Here is a 17,864-nt window from a genome sequence, read left to right on the forward strand (position 1 = left end):
CGAGCTCTTTGTCTTCATTTATCGCACTTAATTTAATGTTTTGCATTTTAAGGGAAGGTAGCTGTGTCTCATTTGGTGGAGTTGAACTTCATTTAAAGAATGTATTTTACAAGACCTGGAGGTGGACAGGTCAAAGTCAGAACATGAAACCTTCTTAACAAAACTTTATTCAGTGTTTGCTTCATTTTTTGTAAATAGAACTTGTAAAACATAACAGATATGTTCAGTGTATTTGCAAACCTTAACCCTGTAAAGCCTAAACCATCAAATAATTGCCAGAAAATTCTAATTCTTTGAAAATTGAGTGTTTATTGGACCTCCTGACAAATAATTTAAAAAAGAAATGAAATAGCAATTTTCATATGAGTTTTAATTTGTATCATATTCGATACATCAGGCATTTTGCCTAAAGTTTCTTCTTTTTTAAACAAACTAAAACAAACAAAATGTTTAGCCTATTAAAATTTGAGTTTCCTTCAGATTTTTCCCAAAGTAATTTCAAACCAAGAAATTATTTTTTCCACATTGCACGACAACATCATACATATTCTGTATCTGCTACACAGAAACAACTAATTTATTGTATATTTCTTCTCTGAATTGTTTCATTTTTAGTGGAAATCAATGAGCAAAAGACAATTATTTACTAGGGAGCCATGGCAACATTCAACCAGTCATCAATCATCATGATACAGCAGGTTGCATATATAAAAATACAATATACGTTACAAATATCTCAATTTCAACTTTAAATATACCTGATTATGTCATTTAAACATGTTCTTAAATATTAAAAAAAGACTATGTTGCTTTATGGAATGCATAATATATTAAATTTAATAAAATTATTATTGACAGATCTCCAAATATATACCTGCTGTATCAATTTGATACACACATTTTCAACACGGTTTGTCTATAAATGAAGTTATGAAATATTCATTAGTTTTACATTGCATCAATTCAGTAACCATTTCTCTTGAAGTTTCAGTAACAATTAGAAAGTTTTTTTCATCCAAACTTTTTAAAAATTGTTAAAAATATCCCTGAAAAACCTTGAGTGGGTCTCTGATCCACAGCTGACATTTAGGATGTCTCAAGTGACGTCCCTCTGCAGCATGAATTACTCACACCTGGTGGATTATCTGTGCACTGCATGTATCTGATTCTAAACGTCAGGTTTTTTCAGAAAAATATATCACACTGATGATGTCAAGGTCTCAAATACTTATCTATCAAATATGATGTGCTTGGTGATATAGGGTTAAAGGATTGATGCATGCAAAAAATAGAAGTTCATGCAGATAACTTGGATTCATTTTGACAGAGACAGGTCTCCAAATGTCTCAACTAATTCAAGCTAAAGTTCTGTTGTAGGTCTTTGGATGAAAGAGGTTTCAGGTATGATTTGTGGAGCTTCTCTGTTCTGCATTTGGCTCTTTTGCTGTCACTCCTGCAGATCTCAAGTCCCTCCCAACTCCTAAATCGTATCAGTATGAGAGAAGAGGCTCTGGAGTTTAATCAGGATGAGTCAGTGCCAAAAAATGTGCATAAAAAAACATCGTCTTTCACTTATCTTGCAGATTAAAGCAGAGTGCTCACTGTCCTGCATTCTGCACCACAAATGCAAAAAGTTGATCTTGTACTGTACTGTAAGCTGATGATGCAGAATAATGTGCAAGAGAGGCCCTATAGAGAGTTATCTAACTCTGATAACTCCACAAGACTGACCAGCATGCACACAAACACAGTGAACTAGTTCAAACAAACAGGACCGGTGTACAGCTGAGTCTCACAGTCTACACACACACACACACAGTCATGTCCAAACATGTCCTTCAGCCTGCTGTGTTTCCTCACACAGATTAAACAAGCTGGTACCAGTTTGATATCTCTAGAAACAAAACACTGAGGTATTTGAAACCTGCGGGGTGTGACCACAGAACACAATGAAATTAAACTACATGACAGTCGTCGTGTTCACATCTGTTTACATCGCCACTCTGCAATTATTATAGAGACCTGGAACCAGCTGTACTCTTATCATTAACTATCAACCAGCCTCAGGTGAGTTAACAAGAAGCAGCCTTAAAAATGAAGTGTCAGAAACTGCAGTTCAACATTTAGGCACTTGAGGCTGACCCCAAAAGTGAGTTAACCCTCATATACATCTTTAAAGCTGACGGAGGTTGCCACTTGGTCAGAACGCAGCACTTTGTACATTTATAACTGAGCTAGATTCTTTGTAGCGTGCTGTATGAACCATTGAACGAGCCACTGTACGACTGACCAGCATATTTCTTGAACAACCCTAACCCTAATCATAACCCTAACCCTAATCATAACCCTAATCCTAATCATAACCCTAACCCTAACCCTAATCCTAATCATAACCCTAACCCTAACCCTAACCCTAATCATAACCCTTATCCTAACCCTAACCCTAACCCTATCCCTGATCGTAACCTTAACCCTAATCATAACTCTAATCCTAACCCTAAACCTATACTAACCCTAAACCTAACCCTAATCATAACCCTAACCCTAACCCTAACCCTAATCCTAACCCTAACCCTAAACCTAACCCTAACCCTAACCCTAACCCTAATCCTAACCCTAACCCTAATCCTAACCCTAATCCTAACCCTAATCCTAACCCTAACCCTATACTAACCCTAACCCTAAACCTAACCCTAACCCTAACCCTAATCCTAACCCTAACCCTAATCCTAACCCTAATCCTAACCCTAACCCTATACTAACCCTAACCCTAATCATAACCCTAATCATAACCCTAATCCTAACCCTAACCCTATACTAATCCTAACCCTAACCCTAATCCTAACCCTAATCCAAACCCTAACCCTAAACCTAATCCTAACCCTAATCCTAACCCTAACCCTAAACCTAACCCTAACCCTAATCCTAGCCCTAATCCTAACCCTAAACCTAACCCTAAACCTAACCCTAACCCTAATCATAACCCTAATCCTAACCCTAACCCTATACTAACCCTAACCCTAATCATAACTCTAATCCTAACCCCAACCCTATGCTAACCCTAAACCTAACCCTAATCATAACCCTAACCCTAATCCTAACCCTAACCCTAATCATAACCCTAATCCTAACCCTAATCATAACCCTAATCCTAACCCTAACCATAATCATAACCCTAATCCTAACCCTAACCATAATCATAACTCTAATCCTAACCCTATACTAACCCTAACCCTAACCCTAATCATAACCCTAATCCTAACCCTAACCATAATCATAACTCTAATCCTAACCCTAACCGTATACTAACCCTAACCCTAACCCTAATCCTAACCCTAACCCTAACCCTAACCATAACTCTAATCCCAACCCTAAACTAACCATAACACTAACCCTAATCATAACTCTAATCATAACCCTAACCCTAATCTTAACCCTAACCCTAATCATAACCCTAATCTTAACCCTAACCCTAATCATAACTCTAACCCGAACCCTAACCCTAATCTTAACCCTAACCCTAATCATAACCCTAATCATAACTCTAATCCTAACCCTGATCATAACTCTAACCCTAATCATAACCCTAAAGATAGGGTTAGGGTTAGAATTGTTCTACAGCTGATACATGTTGCTGTTTATCATACAGACATGATTACATGAAGAATAGAGGGGAGGAGATGCATTACACGGCCGATGTGCGGCTTATGTCCGGGATCCCTTTAGGGATTATGATTAGGGTTAGGATTAGGCTGATTTATACTGCTGACAAGAATTGTGAGTCCCAAATTTGGGACTAAGTTCTCACATAAGTCTCTTGGGGGTATGAGAAAGAACTACAAGTTTGAAGGACAAAAATAAGACACAACACCTTCAGCTTTAAAATGTTTAATACTTGCTCAGCTTTGACGTGTGGTGTCAGAAATACTACACATCTCCATCATACAATAATAACAGTAAACTTCAGAGCAGATCATCTGACACACAGTTTATCCTTGTGATGAATATTAAAGGATGATAATAATGTTTTTACACCACTTACTGCAAATCCTCCATTTGAACAAAACAAAGGTCTTTGTTTTGTTAAAGTTCCGCCTGTCACTCTCTCAGCTGATATCCCTCCTCTAAAGGAAGCCACTTGTTCCCATTAAAGCCAAATACATGTTGTTTTGTTGTTGGTGGTGAAAAGCTTCAAGAAAAGTGTTTCAGAATGAGTCTCTGATATCCAAGCAGTACTTGAATACACCACGCAACCATGCAGTAATAATGTTAGAAGAACAAGCTGTGCATACAGAAGAAAGTCAAGGTGACAGTGACAGCACAATGTGCTTACAGGGCGTGAATGAGAAACACAAACAGCTGAAAGAATGAATGAAGCCTCTGCAGGAGAAGGAGGGGGGATCACTTCAGTTCATTAGAGTTTAAGTCTTATTCTTAGAGCTTGTTAATACTTTTAATTAGATTTCATACACTGCTTAGAAAGAGGAATGTTGGTATTAGGAAACCTAGGTAAATATTCTGTGGTTAAGAAAGGAACACAAAGATTGGGATTTGCTGCAGAGGACTGAATAATGAAGCAGCGCCTGATGTAATCCTTTGTAGATAAATCTTCTTGATATGAATGTGTTCAGGAAATATGTACCGCTGACAGACTCAGGTAAAAAGATTTGGTTTTTGAAATGGTATTTAAAGAAGAATCTTAGTCTTAAAGTGAAAAGTATTAGTACAAATCCTTTAGATTATGTTGTCAGACACCATATTAAAGAAAGGATAGTTTAGGCTTTATATTGTCGTAGCTTTAAATGATTCACAGCTCAGTCTCTGTCTGAAACGCTGCACTTTGGGTACTGTCTCTTTAAGGCCCTCCCTGCATTCCGGAACCCAGCATTCTGCAGAATTCTGAGATAAAGGACAGAAACGCAGCATTCCGGAACGCAGAGTCCCAGGGTTCCAGAATGCTGGGTTGTGTTTCTATCTTTCTAAAATGACAAATACGCCCTTATAAGGAGATCCACCAAGAGATGATGTCACGATTTGAGGAAATCTTGTGTTGTTCTCGCTGAACTCTCGTGGGACTTTTTGAACAAGCTGTTTAGAACAGCCTGAAGTCTCATCCGGGGATTACTCCAACACACGATTACCTCACAGTTTGAAAGTTTGCCCACGTTTAGTACTGACATCAAAGGTTTTAACTTAATATTTGTTCATATTTGTTCCCAAGAGCAGTCTGATATTTAAATCTCAGTCCTGCTTGTGTCAAATAAAGACTGAAATCAGGGTCATGTCACTACATTTGTATCAACGTTTAAGAATGTTATTATAACAGAGAGAAAGAATAAGGAAAACCTGGAATAATAGGCAAAAATTGACATGAAATGAATCTTTGAGGTTTCTAAAACCCTGTGAGATGTTGAACCACTTCCTTCCTACATCTCATTCATTTCAGTTTTGATCTATCAGAAATAACCTGGACCTGAAGGCAGCCTTTAGGGGTAAAAATCAACATGTGGAATGATGGATCCTCAGAAAACAATGTGGGGAATGTTTACGTGCACATTGACAAAGTGTAGCTGCAGTATTGAGTCAGTCTCCAGCAGTGAATCACAGCCTGAAACTGAAGCTCTTTGTCTCCTGCGGCTCATAAACTCTGACCTTGTTCTGTTTTTCTCCCCCTCTCAAAACAATGACATTAGACAACCGCTCAGAAACCTGAGCCGCTCTGCGAAGTGCTGCAATTCACCTCACGCTCAAAGATAACTCCCCTCTCAGCTGTCTGTGTGATACAGTGTCTGAATTCCTCACACTGATACTCCCTGTTGTTACAGTCTTCTGGACTGAGCCCAGGTCTTTGGACCGAAAGGTTTTAATTCCTTTGTAATCTGTTTAAAGTCAGAAGACCACACTCACAGGTTAACAGGCTTTGGACAGTAGAGAGGAGATGTTAATCCAGGGTCCAGCAAAGACTGAGATTGAAGATGACAAAGATCAAATGTTCTCTGCTGATTAAACGTCAGCTCGCCGTGAGAAACTCTCTTATTGTTCCTCTACAGTTCAGGGAATTTGCTTCAAAAAGGGCCACAGGGACATTTTAATCTGAGTAAAAACTTCAAGATAAAGTGATGGTGGAGGTTTGTACAGAAGAGGATTAGGGCAACTGAATAATTTGATTTTTGTTAACCGGTGTAAATCAAGTTAAAAAAAAGAAAGAAAAAAATCTGACATTTAAAAAGGAAATTTTAAAAGTTGAAAATTGAAGCTTTAATCTCATGATTCAGACTTTAAACTCAGAGCTCTGACATTAATCTCAGAATATTGGCTTTGATGTGAGAATTCTGAGATCAAAGTTGGAATTCCAACTTTAATCAGAGAATTCCAAATTTTAATCTCAGAATTCCGACTCTAATTTTAGAATTCCGTCTCTAATCTTGGAATTCCGACTAGAATCCCAGAATTCCGACTTTTAATCTCAGAATTCCGACTTCAAAGTGAGAATTTTGCCTGGGATTAAAGTCTGAAATTAAAAAAAGTGTCAGAATTTGTTAATCTTACTGGCTTAACCTTAAAAAACGTTTGTTCTGTTGCTCTAATCCTCTTCCGTAGTTTTGTGCATACATAGTTAAGTAAGTGTAACTCTGAGGGAAGCTGCTGTGACCTGAGATCATTAAATAATTCCTGTTAAACCGGTTCCACAGTTATTTCTTATTAACACATCAGGAAGTGGTTAATTATAGGTTAGAATAAATGTGTTGGTTCACAGCAGTTAAAACAGCTGCTGATCTATACTCCAATCTCACCAAATCCTCTTCAAAGACACCTCGACTCACATAAACTGTTATTTGAGTTGGGTTTATTTATCACTGATAACAGATATCTGCATGAAGAGCAGCTAACTATCTGTTCTAGACCAAAATGTTCAACCTGAGCATCAAATCTGCTTGATTCTGGGTCATGAAAGCCAATCAGTATTTAGATTTCCAGAAGTCCTTGAATGCATCAGAAATGATAGATCCGACCTCCATTAAAAAGAAATTAAAAACATTTTTTAAAGTTGGTTTCTCTTCTCTCGGGGACAGACCTCACAAAGTGTGACTTTTTCTGCATCATGATGTCATTCAGCAAAATTTACATCAAGTGAATTACAAGGAAGCTGGTTTTGGGTTCATATCGCTAAAGTACATCGGAGAAACTTTATTGCTAGCCATTGGCGATGCCTGAAAAGTGTCCCATCACTCGTCAGAAGGTGATGCAGTTAAAGAAAGAGAAATTGGAAACCACTGAAGTGAAGGCAGCCGACCACGTTTCTTTTGCAGGACAGTTTCTTTAGTCAAATTAGACTGGAGCAGCTTCTTTAGCTGTGTTCACACGTGCACCAAACTCAGGATTGGCTGTTTGTGTGAGCGCAAAACATCCACAGTTTTCCCTCCGACTTCCCAGGACTTTTTCCTCCTGCCAGCATCCTCGTATGATATCTCCAAGAAGTCGAGGAGAGCCGATGTGAAAGCACAGCAAGAATATAGAGATCTACGTCAGAACATTTCAAAGGCAGAGCTCCTAAAAATGTCTAGAAGTGTTCAGAAGTGCATAAGTAGACGAGGCCCATGAGAGTTTTCTCAGTTTAACACACCGTCAATAAAGATTGTAAACCTCCCTACAGGTGTGAAAGTCTCCAGAGATATAAAGTATGTTGGTGTGAAGAGACAGCCCACTTTTTCATCTTTAACTCAGCTTCACATCGTGTTCATGTTTCGGAAACCAGAAACAGGTCTCAACCCTCCAAACTAAGAACTGTATCCATAAAGTGTTCAAACGGAGGAATCAGACTGATGTCCGTGAAGGTGTCGCAGTGTTTTGTGTTTCAGAAACGCAGCGATGGATGATGATCTCTTCACTTTAGCTGAAATTGACATCGGCCTCTCAGCTGAGGACGCCGATGAGAGGTGATGTTTCCTCCGTCTCCGCTGCTGCTTCTCCGGTTTCCAGAAAGACTCGGACCTCCCGACTGCGACGTTTCCGACCCCTAAAGCGACCCTCGCTGGAGCTCCCAGCAGCTGGAAGACATCAGGTGGAGAGGAGCTGCTCAGGTACTGCCAGGGCTTCTTTCCCGCCGTGTCCCTCAGCTTCACGTCGGCGTTGAACTTGCTCACCAGCAGGCGCATGATGCTCTTGTGGCCGTGGATGGCGGCAATATGGAGAGGGGTGTGTCCGCATGTTGACCTGGCATTTATGTCAAAGGCCAGACCTGCCTTCTGAACTCCATACCTGAGAACAACAGGAGACAGCAGATCAATACATAGCGTCAGAAAGAATCTAAGTCTGGCTCTGCAATTCGCAAGTCTCCTCCGGGCCTGACCAATACCACCCTGCTGGTACCTACAGCTCCTCCCTCCACCACGCCCTCTCATCATCCGCAGTGGCACACTACAAGCTTGCTAGAGTCCACATATAAATACCTTGTAATACCTATCAAACTACAACATGCACATAAACATCAACACTCATATAACTGCACACACAAATTCATAACCCCCCTTCACAAAACTTTCCTCTCCTTCTCAAAAGCAAGCATTTTTTCTCTTCTAGTCTTTATCTTCTCTTTCTGTTGTGTTTTTCTCTTTTCTCTTTCTTGATAATCCCTACCATAACAGTCTATTCTCTTGTTTTACTTTGTTTGTTTGTTTGTTTTGCTTTGTTTGTTTTGTGATCGTCATTTAAAGTCCAACCCTTTTTTTTCTAAGCTTTTTTTTTCTCTTTTGTTTTGTTTGTTTTTTTTGTTTTTGTGTACTTTAGTCTATACTTGATAACTTTGTTTGTTTATTGCTCTCAAGATCTACTGTTTGTTTTTCTTTTATGTTCTGTTCAATGTCAAGCACTTTTATATATTTGCATTTACATGCCAGACTCCAGCTGCTACAACTACTACTATCCATCTCACCACTATCATCTCTCTCTCTCTTCATCTCCCTCTATCCCTCTCTCCAACATGGTCTCAGCAGATGTGTGTCTAACATGAGTCTGGTCCTGCTGGAGGTTTCTGCCTGTTAAAGGAAGTTTGTCCTTGCCACTGTAACTTTCTAAATGCTGCAAAGTGCTCTGCTCATGGTGGATTAAGATGAGATCAGACTGAGTCCTATCTGTAAGATGGGACTGGATCTTATCCTGTCTTGATGTTGGGTCTTTGTTAATAATAGAACATAGAGTACGGTCTAGACCTGCTCTGTTTTGCAAAAATGTGCAGGATGTTAAAGGGATGCTGAGGTCTCACCATAAGGTGTTGAGGACTCTGTGGTCTCCGTGTTTGGCGATCCAGTGCAGCACGGTGAAGCCGGAGATGAAGTCTTGTCTGTTGAGCAGAGTAGAGTCGTCTCTGAACAGAGAGTAGATGTCAGGCCACGCCCCCGCCGCCCCCTTCACCAGCCAGTCGTGCTCCCTGGACTCCAGAGGAACCTGAGACTGTAGACAGGAAGAAAACAACAACTTGATGCTGCTCAGAATCTACAAGAGTTACAACGTCCTTCACTCAGTCTGAATGTGATGAAAGAAAACAACCTGAGAGTCTCACCTGCCTCCCGGAGCCTTCAGGATGAGCAGCAGTCGAGGAAGAAGGGATGCTCTTCTTCCCTCCTCCTCCCTCAGTCGCCTCAGTCAGGTTAGCCATGCTGTGGCTGCGAGGCGGCGTGGAGCAGGACGACAGCGAGGACGAGGACACGCCGCACCGAAGGCTGAGCGAGGAGGAGATGAGGTGGAGGCGGTTCAGACGGGCCGCCTCACTTCCTCCTCCTCCTCCTCCTCTCACCTCCTCAGGCAAGAGCTGGTCCAGGTCGGCCCCCATGCTGCGACACATCCGGCTCCGCAGGTGGCTGCTGAGACGCCGGGGGACGCCTGCGTGCTGGCGCATCGTCGGTGAAGGGGTGGAGCTCTCACTTAGCTCCGCCTCACGGTGGTCATCGTAGAGATCACCTGAGAGGAGAACTGCGTTATTATTGTTTGAGTTTCAGGTTAATTAGAAATGTGAGGCCTTCAAATGTTGTATTTTGTGCCGTTATCATTCGACACTTCAGTGATATGGACTCATAGTTTGGTTGTGATTTCTAAACAGCTGATGTTTGCTCTGCTTGTGAAAGTGGAGCCAAAACAGAGTCATCTTAAATCGTCATTCCTTAAATATACAGGCGAGCAGCTGTGACTCCATCAGAGGCCAAAGAAAGTCCAAAAACATTAGCCTTCTTCTCCCTCGACTTAAAGCATCAGTGAACAGTTTCCTGATGAGTTTATGATCTCAATCTTTAACTTGAAGTCTCTTTTAATACAGCATGATTTTCATTTGAACTATTTTATTACTTACTTTTACTATTATATTAATTTAAATGTTGCTTTATTATTTCATTCATTTTAACTGTTTATTTCATTTTCATTTATGCAGCCCAATTTAAGACCTTCTTTAACTAAACTGCACTGTAACTCTAACTCCTGTTTTCTATGTCTATCGTATCACATTTAAGCTGCAGAAGCTCTTTCCTCTCCTGGCCTCTGCTGATAAATATTTAAGCATCTCTTATGAAGTGTTTCCTCTCTTATAATGCGTTTCCTGTCTTGTCTTGTGAAGCACTTTAAAATGTGCCATATAATGAAACTCTCCTTGCCTTGCGAAAATCTAATAAATGTCACTTATGGCTGCAGGAGAGTAGACCAAAATAAAAGACTGGGAGGCGAGGTCGACTTCTTCCATAAAGTATCTGTATGAAACAGAAAACAGGCCGTGCCTCTGCAGACAAGTTCAGTCACGCAACAAGATGTAGAATAATCCAGAGCTTAATGAGGAATGATGCAAAGAGACACTTCATGAGCCTCAACACTGAAAACAACAAGAAACAAAGATGAGAAATCAGGCACCTCTCCTTTGGAATCATCCACCAGTCAGGAACCAGGAGACAGACACCCTCTCTACTTTTAAGAGTAGACTTCAGACTTTCCTTTTTGTTGAAGCTCATAGTTAGAGCTGGATCAGGCTTGGACCAGCTCTTAGTTATGCTGCTATAGGTTTAGACTGACACACTGGGATCCTGTCTTTCCCTCTATCTCTTCTCTCTGCCTGTCTCTTACTTTAATTCTCCCTGTTCCTAACCATAGACCTTTCAGGAGCCCATGAGTTCCCTTGTCTCATTAAAGTTCCTCTGGATCTCTGCTGCTACAACTACTACTATCTGTCTCACCACTATCATCTCTCTGTCTCTTCTTCTCCCTCTATCCCTCTCTCCAACACGGTCTCAGCAGATGTGTGTCTAACATGAGTCTGGTCCTGCTGGAGGTTTCTGCCTGTTAAAGGAAGTTTGTCATTGCCACTGTAACTTGCTAAATGCTGCAAAGTGCTCTGCTCGTGGTGGATTAAGATGAGATCAGCCTGAGTCCTCTCTGCAAGATGGGACTGGATCATATCCTGTCTTGATGTTGGGTCTTTGTTAATAATAGAACATAGAGTATGGTCTAGACTGGCTCTGTTTGGAAAGAGTCTGAGGAGAACATTTGTTGTGATTTGGCATTTTATAAATAAAGACTGATTGAAAGTTCACAGAAACACTAATCACTGCATGTTTTAGGTGAATGACTCTTGACCTCTGACCTGTGGAGAGGTGCCACGGTTTGACCCTGGCTGCAGACTGCTGGTTCTCATGGAGATAGTCACTGGAGTGATGGAATGGTGATGAATGAGCTTTGTGTTCCTGGTCGTCGAGGAGATGTCCTGTCGAGTGATGCCAGGGAGTCTGGACTTTACTGCCAGCATGAAGCATCGAAGGCTCCGCTCTGGTCTTTTGGGCTCGCTGGAGGACTTCCTGGATTGGAGACCGGCTTCTCATGTGATGACCTGATGATACAAGAGAGTTCAAGAGACGATCAGAGGCTTTTACGGCAGTCAGTAGAAAAGGTGAAAATCTTTAGACCCCGACCCGTAAAACCCACGACTGCTGAACTTTCTGTAGCTCTGTGCTTTGCCCTGGAGGAGGATTATTAACCTCAGGAAGCATTCTATTGAGTTTGCCCCAGATGTCAGGATGATGAATCAATATATTTAGATTTTTTTTCACATGATATTACACTCTGAAATACCACTTACAGTAACTAAAAACAAAGACTTTTTGACTCAGAAAGGCCAGACAGTATTTGACGATACACACAAAACTTATGTGATAAAAAACTCAACTTCGATTGTCTGCAATTTTTAAAGCTTAAAAAGTTAAATGTTTTCAGGGTCCAATAACAAATTTAGAACAACATTTGATGGAAAGTCGTGTGCAGGGTGCAGACACACCAAAAAAGCACCAAAGATGTACAAGCATAAATAATAAAACTAAAATAACAACAACAAAGATCTTGAGAAAAACGTGATTCTGCTTTCTCATTTTGATAAATATTTATGATAATAAATCAGGAAACATGACTGTAACGTTGTGATTAATCGTACCTAACTCTACATGCAACTTAAGTTCCAGACACAGCGCTGAAAGCTCACTTTTACAGACCTGCTGCTTTTGATTTCACCTTTTTAAACTAATTTTATTTAACTTAATTTATTTTGATAAGATTTTCTCTTCAATTTGTTGCTCTTAAATCTTTTATTTTTCCCATTACCTCTTCTGATACCCTATTTTTATTGTCCTTTATTGGTCTTATTTATGTACGTATACATTTACTTTCTTTTGAATCTCACTGCTCCACATCATTTCATCTCTTTTTCATTTCCTCTGATGTGATGTCATCTTCTTATTATAATCTTTTTATTGTCCTTTACTCTTTTCATATCTCTATTTGCTATGATTTATAATTGTTTGCTCTACTCCTGCTGAAAAACATCTCTTTTATCACTTTAACTCTCTTTATTTGCATTTATTCTTGTTGACGTTTTGCGTTGTATTTTGTTTGAATGTTTTGTCTTCTCTCCATCCAGTCTGACAGTTAAATGTTCATTCTGTTATTCTCCTGACTTCCTGTCTTGCTTTGTCCGTCAAATCACTTTGTGAACATTTGTTTTAAAAGGTGATAGATAAATAGAATTATTATTATCATGATATTATAAAGATTACTCAAACAGGAATAACAGTGAAGCATTTGTTTGGGACTACTCTCAGCAGCTGACTGATAAACAACTGAAGGATTCAATGTTTTGTTTTTACAGTTTCATAAAAAAGAAAATATACATCAGTCTGAGATTCAAACACAATACTTATTGATAACATAAAGGTTAAATATTGATTCAGCAACACGTCATCATCCTTGACTTGTCTGTTATTGTATCAGGAGTGACAAATATCCATGTTGTGATATAATGATGTGTCAGTATGTAATTGTTTTGCAATTTATCAATTAAACAGAATATCACCCTAAGTGTGGAACCTGTCAGAATCGAACCATGTGTTACCGTGTGATTCAAACCCTGACCATGAATCCACGGCTGGATTTATTCTTATGATAAAATATGTTATAAATAAAGTAAAGTCTGAATATCACTGCGTTACCTGTTCTTTCCGGTAGATCCTCCAAGCTGCTGTTCCACCCCGATCCTCTGGGGGAGCCGGACATCGGCCAGTCTCTGATGGAGAGACCGGAGTCAGGAGAGGGGGAGTAGATGTTGCTGGTGCTGGATGACAGAGAACCTCTCTGGTTCTGCTGCACCACTCTCTGTTCCTGCAGGTAAGCTGCAGGCTGTGAGAACCGTCGGTCCACGTAAACATCGTAATGAGGCGCCGACTGTGATGACTGTGTGTGATGCTCCGCCTCCAAGCTGTGTCTGATGGACCCAGGTCCTAATCCGGCCCCTGCCCACTGTCCTCTTATCCCGGCCCCTGATTCAAAGCTCCAGCCTGGCCCACCTCTAGGGGGCGGCCTTTCCACCTCAACATCCTGGACGTAAATCTTCGGGAGACTCTTCTCTGATGAAGAGGAGGGGGCAACAGAGGGAACGTCTATGATGCATGGCGAGGAGGCGGAGATGGCCTTCCCCATGTTCCCCAGAGGAACACTCAGGGGCCACTCTCCACCTGCTGAACACCGCCTGGCTGGGACCTCCTCCTCCTCTTCCTCCTCCTCCTGCTGCTCGTCCTCGTCATAAGATACAGCAGACTTGTAGCTCTTCCTGTGTCTGTGGCGGCGCACAACCTGAGATTTAACATTCACCTGATTAGGAGGAGGAGGCTCCTGATGAAGACCACCTCCAGGCTGCAGACCAGCTCCCGTCCCTCTGATGGTCTCTGGGACCCTGAAGGTTTCCTCTGTATGTCTAACAGGGACCACAGGTGTTATTCCTGGAGCTGGAGGGCCCGAACCCATCACCTGTTGGCCCATTTTAAAGCTCTGATCTGAGGCAGGAGGCTCTGAGAAGCTGGGGGTCCTAACTTCTGCCTCCCGCCCTCTGTAGGGTTCTTGGACCTGTATTTGCTGCCTGGTTTCTACATGTTGTCTGACTCCAGAGACCACAGGTGTGATGCCAGAAGATGGGGGGGCAAAACCAACCTTACGTTGCCCCGCTTTAGAGCTCCAGTCTTGAGCAGGAGGCTCAGAGAAGCCGGGGGTCTTCAGCTCAGCCTCCTTCCCTCTATAAGGTTCTTGGACCGTTATTTGCTGTCTGGGTTCTCCATGTTGTCTGACTCCAGAGACCACAGGTGTGATGCTAGAGGATGGGGGTGCAAATCCAACCTTACTTTGCCCCGTCTTAGTGCTCCAGTCTTGGGCAGGAGGCTCCGAGAAACTGGGTGTCCTAACTTCTGCCTCCCTCCCTCTGTAGGGTTCTTGGACCGGTATTTGCTGACTGGTTTCTACATGTTGTCTGACTGCAGAGACCACAGGTGTGATGCCAGAGGATGGGGGGGCAAAACCAACGTTGTGCTGCCCTATTTTAGAGCTCCAGTCTTGGGCAGGAGGCTCTGAGAAGCTGGGGGTCTTCAGCTCAGCGTCCCTGCCTCTGAGGGGAGGCTGTTGGACTGGGACTTGCTGCCTGGTTTCTCCATGATGCCTGACAGCAGAGACAACAGGTGTAATCCCAGGAGCTGGTGGCTGAGACCTCATGTCACTCTGTATTATTTTAGTGCTCTGATCCAGGGGTGCAGGCTGTGGTAGACTGGGGGTCTGAGCCGCTGCTGGTCCACCATAAAGACCTGGTTTGTTGGTTTCTGGGTGCTGTTTCAGGTTTAGATTAGTCTTCACATTGTTGTTGTTATTGAGCATGATCCCAGCTGCAGGTAGGATTGTTTTCGTGGCGTTCACTCCCTGCGGGGCGGAGGTTGTCACTTCCCTGGGCTGAACTTTCTTCCGAGGCTTCTCCGCGCTCACAGCCGGGCTCAGTCGCTCGGTCCCCGGGGAGGAATCTCTCTTCATCCCGGGGGAAGGTCTCTGTGGCCCTGAGAAGTCCCCTTCACCTCCACCCGGGACTCTCCCTTTGAATTTCCTCCGGAGAACCACATAGGAGACTCCGTCGAGCTGTTGCACGGTGGCCAGGGTGTTGACACACTTCTTGAAGAGCTCCCGGTTCCGGTCCCGGTCCGCATGGTCTCGGATGAAGTCTCTGAAGTGCAGCAGCAGGTCCGCGTTCTTAGCCGAGCCTCCTGCGCTCCGGAGGAATTGGAGCACGGAGTCCTGGGATAAATCCGTAGCCATGATTGTGGTCTAAGCCCCAGTCCTCTGCGCTCTCTCTCCCTCCCTGTTGGTTTCAAAGGTCGGGGATCTGTTTCTGTCAGACTGGATTAAGCCCCGCCCACTGCAGGTATTTAACCACAGCCTCACCTGCTGCATTCCGACAGGTAACCCGGATGAATCAGATTTGTTAGCTCCTGTTAAAAACTTTCACTGAGACTGGATTCTATGGTAGCCCTGAAGGACAAAACTAATTTACAAAAGATGAAACACTTTTACAAAGTTGGAGACAAATTTACATTTTGGAAATCATTTTTACATTTTATAAAACAAAATTACATCAGCAAAACACTTTTACCAAGACCAAAACAAATTTATATTTAAGAAAACAAATTTACAAAATCAAAAATCACTTTTTACAAGTAGTGAGACAATTTTAAAAACGACAGAACACCTTTACCATTCCTGAAACAAATTTACATCACCAAACGGAGTACCAGCACCAAATGGAGTACCAGTACCAAACGTTGCTCCGTTTGGTTTCTCTCCATCCAAACAAACTAAATGACCCCTCACTTGTTCACTCCCGGATCACTTCCAGTGTTTGGTACATTAAATGAATGTAGGGCCGTTGGTGGCCTAACGAGCGACGAGGACCGCAGCCTCCGCACGTGGGGCGCCGGTTCGATTCCCGGCCGGTCGACCATCTCCTGCATGTTTTCCCCCACTCTCTGCTCCACACGTTTCCTGTCTCTCTTCACCTGTACTATCAAATAAAGGCAAAAAGGCCAAAAATATAACAAATAAATAAATAAATAAAATGAACGTAAATTTGTTTCAGGAATGGTAAAAGTGCTCTGTCGCTTGTAAAATTTTCTAACCGCTTTTAAAAGTGTTTTTTGATTTTGTAAATTTGTTTTCTTAAATGTAAATTTATTTTGGCCTAGGTAAAAGTGTTTTGCTGATGTAATTTTGTTTTATAAAATGTAAAAATGTTTTCCAAAATGTAAATTTGCCTCCAACTTTGTAAAAGAGTTTCATCTTTTGTAAATTAGTTTTGTCCTTCAGGGCCACTGTAGGATCTACATTGATTTTATGATACCTGTGATATTTTAGAAAATAAGAGAGGAAGAGAGACATGATTATTACTGTTGTTGTGTTTTAAATATTAAATGAAATGAATTAAATTAAATCGAATACATTTCAAGACGTGATAAATATAATTTTTAGATCAATAGAAAATAAATAAAAAATTGTATTTTCACAGATTTATTTCCTGTGATCAAGCATATATTTTTTAAGGAGGGTTAAATAAATCTAACAGGACTAGATTCAGGGTAATATTTGAGAAATTAATCATTATAAAAATATTTAATAATAAAATGACACCAAATAACACAACTATGGAGGAAAAACAGATTTTTTTAGAAATGTAATATAATTATATAAATTAACTTTTTATGTCAAATATGACCTGAACGTAATCTACTGAGAAGTTAATAATGAATGTTAAATATTCCTGAGGATAAAGTTGTTGTTTTAAAGCCACAGCTTACCTTAATGTAAGGAATTTTGTGACTCATGAATATATTTCACAAATTATTGACTCTTAAATTTGCATTTAAAACCTCTTGGAGTCAAAAGCAGCATTGAAATATTTTCAATTTAACAGTTCTTAAAAAATGACTTTGTCTTTGTTTTGTTTCATGGTTTTCCAAGATGTTGATGCAGACTTTATGTTTGAATTTTGTTTTTGAAAATACGGTATTTTACTTGGTTTACTTATAGATCTTCAAGCTGCAGATAGCTCTCAGCTTAAGCAGGTTTACCTTACAAAACACTTGGTTTGGAGTTCAAATTTACAACCTTACATTGCCTCATTAAAGTGACTTGATCAAATTATTACCTGTTCCTGTTTTTACCAGAAAGTATGAGTGATAAATGAAGTGTTGTTATATCCGTTGTGTATTTGTTAAAGTAGTTTAAGTTAGGGTGTTGGTTTAGCTCAGACAGAGTTAAGAGGAAGAACAGGCGCCTCATGTACTGAGGCTACAGTACCTGTTGCATTGGTCTTAAGATCAAGTCCTGGTCCTGATAACCCCTACTCTTACTCTCACTTTTCCTGTCTCTCTGAAGCCGATCAAATAAAGTCCAAACAATGAGTCAAAGCAAAGTATTTATGTGTTGTGCGTGTGAGTGTATGTTGTGTGTGTTTCTATGCAGGATAACTTGAGGCAGGCGAGGAA

General features: G+C 41.1%; 1 protein-coding gene across 1 annotated transcript; it reads right to left on the minus strand.

The window, feature by feature from the left end:
* Positions 1-3,872: 3,872 nt before the first annotated feature.
* On the minus strand, positions 3,873-15,857 carry LOC117830870 (ankyrin repeat domain-containing protein SOWAHB-like). Its single transcript, XM_034709182.1, has 5 exons — positions 13,509-15,857; positions 11,618-11,860; positions 9,560-9,957; positions 9,263-9,450; positions 3,873-8,259 (listed from the first exon to the last, which is right to left on the minus strand). The coding sequence occupies exons 1-5, from the start codon at positions 15,640-15,642 to the stop codon at positions 7,803-7,805; spliced, it is 3,420 nt and encodes a 1,139-aa protein (XP_034565073.1). The 5' UTR covers positions 15,643-15,857; the 3' UTR covers positions 3,873-7,802.
* Between the last annotated feature and the right edge of the window lie 2,007 nt (positions 15,858-17,864).

The sequence above is a fragment of the Notolabrus celidotus genome, chromosome 19 (genome assembly GCF_009762535.1).
Source record: "Notolabrus celidotus isolate fNotCel1 chromosome 19, fNotCel1.pri, whole genome shotgun sequence".
Classification (NCBI taxonomy): domain Eukaryota; kingdom Metazoa; phylum Chordata; class Actinopteri; order Labriformes; family Labridae; genus Notolabrus; species Notolabrus celidotus.